This window comes from Camelina sativa, chromosome 16 (genome assembly GCF_000633955.1).
Source record: "Camelina sativa cultivar DH55 chromosome 16, Cs, whole genome shotgun sequence".
In the NCBI taxonomy this organism is placed as follows: domain Eukaryota; kingdom Viridiplantae; phylum Streptophyta; class Magnoliopsida; order Brassicales; family Brassicaceae; genus Camelina; species Camelina sativa.
This window is the reverse complement of record NC_025700.1, coordinates 25,476,698-25,486,810: the sequence shown is the minus strand read 5'-3', so window position 1 is coordinate 25,486,810 and position 10,113 is coordinate 25,476,698. Positions and strand designations below refer to the sequence as shown.

At 35.8% G+C, this 10,113-nt stretch overlaps 2 protein-coding genes and 2 long non-coding RNA genes across 13 annotated transcripts; 2 read left to right on the top strand and 2 right to left on the bottom strand.

The window, feature by feature from the left end:
* On the top strand, positions 7–960 carry LOC109129565. Its single transcript, XR_002035766.1, has 2 exons — positions 7–191; positions 682–960. It is a non-coding gene; the product is annotated as an uncharacterized LOC109129565 (long non-coding RNA).
* LOC104752428 (phosphatidyl-N-methylethanolamine N-methyltransferase) lies at positions 891–2,027 on the bottom strand. The gene is made up of 2 exons (XM_010474562.2): positions 1,720–2,027; positions 891–1,351 (listed from the first exon to the last, which is right to left on the bottom strand). The coding sequence occupies exons 1-2, from the start codon at positions 1,962–1,964 to the stop codon at positions 1,102–1,104; spliced, it is 495 nt and encodes a 164-aa protein (XP_010472864.1). The 5' UTR covers positions 1,965–2,027; the 3' UTR covers positions 891–1,101.
* LOC104752426 (probable N-acetyltransferase HLS1) lies at positions 4,466–6,818 on the top strand. Its single transcript, XM_010474556.2, has 3 exons — positions 4,466–4,799; positions 5,025–5,158; positions 5,920–6,818. The coding sequence occupies exons 1-3, from the start codon at positions 4,593–4,595 to the stop codon at positions 6,764–6,766; spliced, it is 1,188 nt and encodes a 395-aa protein (XP_010472858.1). The 5' UTR covers positions 4,466–4,592; the 3' UTR covers positions 6,767–6,818.
* Positions 6,771–10,018, bottom strand: LOC104752427. 10 transcript variants are annotated; one of them, XR_761984.1, is made up of 12 exons: positions 9,941–10,018; positions 9,657–9,724; positions 9,527–9,578; positions 9,404–9,442; positions 8,799–8,868; positions 8,549–8,630; positions 8,385–8,462; positions 8,269–8,303; positions 7,436–7,542; positions 7,243–7,332; positions 7,095–7,153; positions 6,771–6,969 (listed from the first exon to the last, which is right to left on the bottom strand). It is a non-coding gene; the product is annotated as an uncharacterized LOC104752427 (long non-coding RNA). The 10 variants fall into 10 exon arrangements; XR_761980.1 differs by having other exon boundaries at positions 8,549–8,709; positions 9,527–9,724; XR_761981.1 differs by having other exon boundaries at positions 8,549–8,633; positions 9,527–9,724.

Genomic DNA, 10,113 nt, shown 5'->3' with positions numbered 1-10,113 from the left:
TTTTTTTTTTTTTTTTTTTTTTTTTCTGACTTCGGAGAAGCAAAGATAAAGGGGATGACTTTTCCGATCGAGAACGAAAGGAATCGAATTGAAGGAGGAGAGGGTAAGAACTAAAGAAGAGTACGACGGAAGAGAAGTTGTCATTAGCCAATCACTCTTTCACACGTCATCGTTTGGTTTCTCCGCTTTAGGTACCCTGTTTACCCGACCCGAAAACAAACGGGTCGAATCTTCTGTTGTTAGGCTGCACCTAATTTAGCCTAGTCTAGTCTAGTATATATGTAGTGTGTGTTTCAACTTTCAACATTCAATAGATCGCGGATGCAAACAATGGGTCTTAAAAATAAAGTCTACTCTTTCAAAAACCCGATAAAGCCAAAAAAAAAAAAAATATATATATATATATAGGTTTGAGATCAGTATAAACTAAAAAGGAAAAAAATAGTTGGTTGCTTATAATGATCATTGATTAGTATAGAGACAGATTAGGAATGTTTTTTTGTCTTGTATCAATCCACCATGCCAAAGACAAACAAACAAAAGGCCGTCGAAAGAATAAACAAAACTTCTTCTTTCGTTCCTACTCGAGTGTGTCTCCCGACATTTCGTATCTTTTTTTGTTTTTATATATATATTTCTTCTAGTTTTTGAACTATTCCCTGTATTTTGTATTTATTTCAGATGCTTCCTACACATCGAAATTATAACCAAATTGCTCCTTCAAGTTGAGTTCTGTTAATCATATATACATGTTGCCTTCAGTTTTTGTTTATTACATATGTGGTATCCACTGTCGCATATGCAAAAGAGACGAATTGTGTGTAATTTGTTGCCTCACAGATGGTAAACTGACAGATTATTATCAACATTTAGAGGCTGCAGCCTGCTAATTAAAAAAGGAAGGTCATCATTGCTTATCTCATAGTTGCTTGGTTCAACAATTCTATAGATTACCAAAAACAGGAGAAAAGGTAGGAAGAGTGTAAAATCAGTTTGCTTACAAAAAGAGAAGACAAGACTCATAAAAGAAATCAAACTAGACCTGAGTTTGGGAAGTTGAGCTTCTTTTCTAACTAGTGGATTAATTATTATGGTGCGGAATCAGGAGACGGATTTGGCGCGAGCATTTGGATCCTCCTTTGATTCCAGAAACATCATGAAAACGTAACCGAGAGACCAGATGAGAATGTATTGGAATGGAACCCAAGAGAGGCATGCCACTAGAGACATGACACTCCCAACATACTGCGGATCTCTAATAACACCAAATGGGAACTCTGTCACCCAAGGTATGCTCTTCCCGAATCGAACACCGTAATAAGTTCCAGCTTCACCCAACAGTTGATATACCCTGCAAAGATTGTGACCTTTTTCAGTTAACAAGACTTGACAAGAAGGAGAGCTCAGTAACAGACCATACAACAATGTGCGCCTATATGCTATATCAAACATCAACAGATCAACTTCACCTAGCTGTCAAAGATGTGACCTTTTAAGTACAACTTTTTTACAAGCCTAAACCAGATTCGATGGTTGAAACTTGAAAAAGAACAAAACTTTAACAACCAGTAAAGATTAGACCGCGGAGAAGTGAGGCATTACACAATGGGGAATCAAGCTAACTAATGGGGTTGGGGTTGACTAAATAAAAGATTCCTAATTTCATCGATCTAACGAATTCGATTTCGACTTAACAAAGAGAGTTGCTGAAGATTGTACCTGAAGTTGAGAAACTGGCCAAAGGCCATTAGGGGCCAGAAGTAGAACGGAGGCGGCCAGGAGAGAGAAGCAACGGAGAAGAGAGAGAGGAGTTGGGCAGCTTTGAGGACGTGAGATACACGCGCCATCATCGTCGATGGGTCTCTTCCTCGGCCGCAGAGATTGACCCATGACTGAGGATTCGTCCACAGCCACCAGTAGAACGGAAATGGCAATAGAACTCCGATCCCGGCCACTATTCCCATTTCTTCGCCTTACGTTTGTTTCGTTTCCGACAAAATCTGAGTCTCGAGGTTTAACTTGAAACAACTCATATTGGGTGGGTCTCTTAGTAGGCCTCAATATCTGTTTTGGCCCAATTCATTGTCACAGTCATTTACTCTTGAGGCCTATTTAGAGAGTCAGATTTTTTTTAAAAAAATTAGTTTCTTGGTAAAATAGTAATATTCTTGTGAACATATATACATTCTTTCGCATAAATAATGAATAAGATTTTGTTATTCTAAAATTAAAAGTAACATTAATTTTAATTTTGGTTCAATAAATAAATATTGAGAGTACTTAGTCAGAAGTTCCACGTTTTTTAACTAACTTCTGAACAAAAAGCTTTCCCTATTCTTCTTATTGCATATAAGAGTTGGTTGAAAAAACAAAACACACTGTGGTAGTTAAATATAAGATGTGAACAAAAGACTTTATCAGACTTGGAAATATAGTGAAGGTTTATCTTGTTTATGCGCATCACCTATATTTAGAAAATCGTTTTTTTCTAAAGAGGCGTGTGTTTTTTAAATCATTAATTAGTAGTTATATTACGTAGCTGTACGTTACATTAAAGAAGAAAGAAAAATCATTTAGAAATACAAAAAAAAAAAAAGAAAAATCATGTAGAAATACAAAAAGGCAAAAAAGGAGAGAGCACAAAGGAAGGGACTCTTGTGATATGATAGAAATATAAGGCAGTCCGAATAACGCATTCTTATCCTTGATAGAACTTTTCCTTCTTTTTTTTTTGTTGGTTGTCCAAATATATAATCCAAAGAACAGTCATATTGCAAGCGTTCTAGAAATTGAGATTTTAGTGCATTTTTGTGGATAATAAATTGGTATAACTATTTTATTGTTCCACCACTCCACTACCTTATTGTGAATTTTTGGATAATTATAGTATTAGTCTTTAAAATAAAACATTTTATGGAAAATATCATTTCCCACCGACAGGTTTTTTAAAGAGCAAAAATATTTATGAATTAGTAACGTCTATTTTTCTGTTGCAAAGAAACAGTTAAATATAACTACATATATATGTGCTGTCGATTAAATAGTAGTAGACGAGTAGTACATTGGCTTCACGCTGAGGATATACATTAGTTCTTTAGAGGTAGTTGTCGTTTGGATATTGAATTAGGTCTGAAGTGCTTATCGGACTTTATTACAGTACGACGTCGTTTTTCACTACAGTTAAGACACAATCTAAAAGATATCACTAGCCAGCCCAATGAGATAGAGCCAACGACCAATGATCGGAAGGGACAAAGAAAAATCGAGAAAAATGAATCATAAATAAATGTAATATGTGGTTTTGTTGGCAAAAAATGATATTAATCAATATTTTTTCTGTATGTGTCAATTTTTGTTTGTCTCACTGGTTGTTCATAGGATGTTTTATGTTCCTTGTGCTTTCTTTGTCAAATGATATTTTAAATTCATAATCCACCAATATTCAGAACACTCAAAGTTCTCAATTATATGAACTTGACATTTGTCCTTTTCTAAATTCGGTTGTTTATCAATTAGGTATTTCAAATGTTATGTCATGTCATTATCTAATAATTTATATATATGATAGCATCTAATGAAGGGCCATTAGCAGTCTTAATTACCGTCCTATATGATAACAAACCAATTCAAATAAAGTTCTTTCTATGATGAATATATAGGAATAAATCCATGAAAAATAAATACTATCTGAATATACGTGGCCTTAAATCTTAACTCTTAGAAGTAGTAGTATTCCTCTATATGTCTATATTATAAATCACTGAATAACTACAATTATTTAGCGTAAAGAACCGCCGGCCGCCATATGCACTAACTACACATATGCCTCGATTAACTTTACATCATTTTCCCCACATAAGTTGCTGTACAACTTTAGTCTCTGGGGAATTTATACCTGATTTAAATTTTAGTTAAACACTACTCACGTAGTTTAGTTTTGCATATCTTGTTTTGGAGAGACTAATCTAATTTATGAGGGGCGGCCTGTGAATTGTAATCGTATGGACCTTTTTGTGAATTAATGGACAAACATATATATAAGAAACTAGCTACTTTAGTCGGCTCTCCGCTCTCACATGATCGACGTGCTTGATCATACTAATTTCGTTCCAAAACATATAAATAAACGATTGGATCATCTTTTTTTCGAAATCATTCGATTAATTGGTATATTTTTGGTCCATCATACATTGCATGTCTTACTCTTGATCACACAGTTGTAATTAAAGTCACATTTTTCCTACCTTTGTGTTTCGACAAACCAAAAAGTACCCGACCAACCGGTTTACGGAAAGCATTATATATTGTGATGATTTTTCTTTCATAAACTTAAATGTGATGATTATTATTGTACCAAATTAAAAACAATACATTCAAAGATTTTTAATATAATAAAAAGGTTCCCATAAACTTTGCAAAGGCGTCTCTATATATACATGACATCACGAAATAATCACAACTTATAACCACCAATAATAAATCAAAACCCCTCTCTCTCCATCAGACTTTTTTTTGTTTTTTTGGTGTTGTTGTCCAAATTAAAGACGCCCCACTTACATATTTTTTTCTTCGTCGCAACACTTGTATATTACATGTCGAGTAAAATAGCGGCCTCGGCGGCAGTTGCGGCTGCGGTGGTGGTGAGAGAATACGATGAGGAGAGCGACAAGTGTGACGTGGAAGAGATGGAACGAAAATGTGATGAAACCGGGAATCATCATGGCAAACCGGTTCTGGTCTCTGATCTATTGGGCGATCCGGTTCGTCGCGTTCGTCATTTTCCCTCTCACACTATGCTGGTAATTCATAACTATACGTACTCTCTGTAAACAAATATAACTCTTCATGAATTTGCACATTCACTATTTATAGGTGAGTCATTGTTTATTTATTTATTAATCTTGCATGCAGTTTTCCTTTCGCGAGAGACTGTATAGTTATATATGGGATTTGATTTTTTTTTTTTGTGATATGGAAATTTCATGATGATGTGATTGAAATGAAAATTGGGAGGAGGTGTGTAGGTAGCAGAGTACGGAGATGGAAGAAAGATGGTAGGAGTTGTAAGAGGATGTGTTAAAACTGTGACTAGAGGCGGCAACTCTATCTTTGTCAAACTCGCTTATGTTCTTGGTCTTCGTGTTTCACCTTCCCATCGGTAATTTCTTTCCTTTTTTACACAAGATTAATCATTATTCGTGATTAATATGGTTTGTGGACTAAATTAGTTTGATGTCAAAAAGGTCCCTCTCATACTTTTTTCACAATAATCATGGACGAGTAATTAGCCATTACCGTTATCTATAATGATCATATTAATTAACGTGACGAGGACAACAAATTTGTTCACAAGTATTTTTCGCTATTTGAAGTCATTAATTGTTTTTATAAATCTAAAATATTAAAATATAGAATTTACGTGTCCATTCCATGTTTAGTTGTTTACCCGTTTCCTTATTTTCCTTTCCACGTATATATAAGAGAATTTAATTTTCTATTCATGAATTTCGAAATAGAAAACCCACTTAGCTTAAAAGCAATAACATCATTTTAAACATATTCATTTACTATATCGTATATATGAGAATATATGTTTTGCTTTTACAAAATTCGAATTCCATTCCATTTTTTTAAATAAAAATTAAAGAAAAAGTAGATTGATTGATTCCAAGAATCAGTTAATTAGGTATTCAAAAATAAGAAATTGCCCTTTGTTGACACTTGTATCCACCCCAATTCATCCTTCCTCTTCTCTCCAAAAAAAAAAAAAATTCATCCTTCCTCTCGCATATTTTATATTCTCAAAATTAAACTAATCCCCTTTCTACAAATTAAATCAGATCTATTAAGATTTCTTTAAAGTATGAATGATCATTGCACTAATATATAGTTAACTTTTAAATATGATCTGTTGAGCAGGAACTTAGGCATAGGAACGAAATTGGTGCGAGCACTTGAAGAATGGTTCAAGCAACAAGGCGCAACCTACGCGTACATGGCGACTGATTATATTAATGAGCCTTCCATTAACTTGTTCACCAAAAAATGTTCCTATGTCAAATTCCGTACACCGACGATGTTGGTCCAGCCGGTTCACGCCCATACCAAACCGATCGGTTCAGATATCACAATCCTTCGATTAACTCCCGAAACCGCCGAATCAATCTACACTCGAATCTTCAAAGACTCAGAATTCTTCCCTCGTGACATCGATGCAATTTTAACCAGCCGCAACAGCTTAGGAACGTTTCTAGCCGTGCCAAACGAAAAACACGGTCTCAAATCAAACAGCGAAGCTAATTTTGCGATATTAAGCGTTTGGAGCACCAAAGATGTATTCAGGCTGCAAATGAAAGGCGTATCTCGGTTAACTCACGCGGTTTGCTCCGGTTTGAGATTTCTCGATTCTTGTATGCCATGGATGAAATTACCTTCGTTCCCTAACGTGTTCGACAAGTTTTGGGTTTATTTCATGTATGGCATGCACATGGAAGGCAAAGACGGTCCACGTCTAATGAGAAGTTTATGCTCTTTTGTGCATAACATTGGGAGATACGACGGAGGATGTGGAGCTCTAGCGGCAGAGCTTAGCCCATCAGACGCGGTGGCTTTAGCCGTACCTCATTGGAAACGGCTTTCATGGGCCCAAGATCTCTGGTGTCTCAAGAAACTCTCCGGTGAACCTGACCCGTCCGATTGGACTAACTCGACATCTTCTTCTTCTTCTTCTTCCTCCGTGATTTTTGTTGATCCTCGTGATATCTAATCAATGCTCCAAAAATATTTAACTTTACTGTACATAAAGATGATTATAAAAATAAAAATAAAACATTTATGTGACTCTTCTTTACATGTTTAAGACTGCTCTGAAGTTTTAGGTATAAGAGAATAATAGTGTAAGTACTTATCTGAATTCCTCTGTATCAAGGAGGCAGCTATGATCGGATCATAAATCCGCTTCCAAAACACCTGCAAGACGAAGAAACTTACTTAGGGAACAAAACAAAAGAAATTCAGAGACGCTTTAGGAAGAAGAATAACAGAAGGGAGAGAGGGACACATGAAACTCAACTGATATCATCAGTTATACTAACCTGACAGTCGGCTTAGATCCATCATTGTTGCAGTTGTCATACTTCAAGTAATCAATTCCCTGAAATTTGATCCCAAGTATTGTTACTCACTGTCTGCAAATCAGGTAAGTGACCAGTTTATGAGATGAAAAAGAATGTGAGAACGTACCCATTCTGCTAACGTATTGGCATCATGCTCCTCATGGCCTAAAGAACCTGGCATGGTTTTGCTGCAAGTGTATACATGCAAGTAAAATACCTATAAATAAACCAAAACAATTATAAGGACAAATGTGTATGCATGTTAGCACCAGGAAAAGTGTAAAATTCATTCCTCTAACCACTGAAGTTCTGCAGTTTACCTGGCATCTGAGTAAATCCCGAGCATAAACTGCCCTTGCTGTGAATATAAAACCGCAAGCGCTATAATACCAGAAGGGAAAGTTGACTTCTCTCGCACCAGACTTCCCTGGAAAACAGATTTGAAGANGTGACCCTTCTTTACATGTTTAAGACTGCTCTGAAGTTTTAGGTATAAGAGAATAATAGTGTAAGTACTTATCTGAATTCCTCTGTATCAAGGAGGCAGCTATGATCGGATCATAAATCCGCTTCCAAAACACCTGCAAGACGAAGAAACTTACTTAGGGAACAAAACAAAAGAAATTCTGAGACGCTTTAGGAAGAAGACTAACAGAAGGGAGAGAGGGACACATGAAACTCAACTGATATCATCAATTATACTAACCTGACAGTCGGCTTAGACCCATCATTGTTGCAGTTTTCATACTTCAAGTAATCAATTCCCTGAAATTTGATCCCAAGTATTGTTACTCACTGTCTGCAAACGTATTGGCATCATGCTCCTCATGGCCTAAAGAACCTGGCATGGTTTTGCTGCAAGTGTATACATGCAAGTAAAATACCTATAAGGACAAAAATGTGTATGCATGTTAGCACCAGGAAAAGTGTAAAATTCATTCCTCGAACCACTGAAGTTCTGCAGTTTACCTGGCATCTGAGTAAATCCCGAGCCTAAACTGCCCTTGCTGTGAATATAAACCGCAAGCGCTATAATACCAGAAGGGAAAGTTGACTTCTTTCGCACCAGACTTCCCTGGAAAACACATTTGACGAAGATAACATCCAGCAAAACTGCAGAACAAGTAAGGAATCACAAACAAGTGTTTAATACCATGTTGTCACGAGCAATTTCAGCCCAGCAATCATCTGAGGAACAAAATCGAGATTTCAGTAGTGTGAAGAACAGTATAAACTCATAAATCAAATAAAACTGTTATATCATATTACCTTGGCGTCATCAAACTTAAGCAGAGTAATAACCAAAAGATGCTCCACAATGGCATAAAGATGGTATTTTGTAGAAACCTGAAGAAACAAAATGATAACATGTTAGGATGTTAAGACATGGAAATCTCAAGATCATTTTATGGAAGCAAAACGTGGTCACTTACTTGGGAATCTTGGTTACTGCTCAACGCTCATGTAAGGGGAGCAAGTCCAACTCCAAAGGGAACTCGACACATGTTTGGGCATCTGCTTTATAGTATGTAACAACATTAGAAAAGAGAAAAAACGTACTCAGTTGCTGTTCGAAGTAGCTCATAATCCATGTCTGACAAAAGAGCACATACTGATTATTAAAAAAATCACAAACAAATGAGAATGAAATGAACATATGAAGAAAGGTTACTGGCGAGTTACCTGTTACTGCTGTATGAGGTTTATCCTCCATTCAGTATTTTCCAATAACCATGTTGGCTCCATAAGCAATCTGCAAATTGAAAACATCATCAGAATACTTAAAAAACCATAATTCACAAGACATATCTTAAGATAAAGTTTCAATCAAAGATCTGAAGTATGCTCTGCACCTCAAAACAAATAATTGGTTGCCAAAATCAGACGGATACCTGCAAAGACAAAACAAAGCACAGTTGTGTTACAAAAAAATGAGAATGAAATGAAAAGATGAATAATGGTTACTGTTGAGTTACCTGTGAGACATTTGGCAAGTTGTGTAGCTATAAGTGGACTTGCCAACACAAGCTGTTCCGCAAACAGGTATGACAAGAGGCACTTGAGAAAAGATGATCGAACAAGACAAAAACATATGAAGCGAATTACTTTGTCATCATGTTGTAATGATTAATGTACTGAGTCTTCCCCAATAACCACGTCGGTCCATAAGCAAGCTGCAGAATGAAATCATCATTAGAATACTAAAAAAACATAATTCACAAGACATATCTTAAGATAAAATTTCAATAAAAAATCTGAAGTATGCTCTGANGAAGTATGCTCTGCACCTCAAAACAAATAATTGGTTGCCAAAATCAGACGGATACCTGCAAAGACAAAACAAAGCACAGTTGTGTTACAAAAAAATGAGAATGAAATGAAAAGATGAATAATGGTTACTGTTGAGTTACCTGTGAGACATTTGGCAAGTTGTGTAGCTATAAGTGGACTTGCCAACACAAGCTGTTCCGCAAACAGGTATGACAAGAGGCACTTGAGAAAAGATGATCGAACAAGACAAAAACATATGAAGCGAATTACTTTGTCATCATGTTGTAATGATTAATGTACTGAGTCTTCCCCAATAACCACGTCGGTCCATAAGCAAGCTGCAGAATGAAATCATCATTAGAATACTAAAAAAACATAATTCACAAGACATATCTTAAGATAAAATTTCAATAAAAAATCTGAAGTATGCTCTGAACCTTAAAACAAATGATTGGTTGCCAAAATCAGACAAAAAAGATCCATCAAATAAAACCATCACCAGCCGATCAGTGATGGAATGACTACGAGAGTGTCAAAAAGAAGAGAGAACGTACCTTTGGGAAGACTTGGTCTAAGAACTTTAAGGCAAAACTAGAATTCCAAACAGCAGAACCACGAACAATGATGTCCCTACAACAATAAAATTCCCAGTTAAGCAAATTGCAAACTGTTTTTAAATTCAATATGAAGAGAAACACTGATCATTATGAAATCTCAAAGCTACACA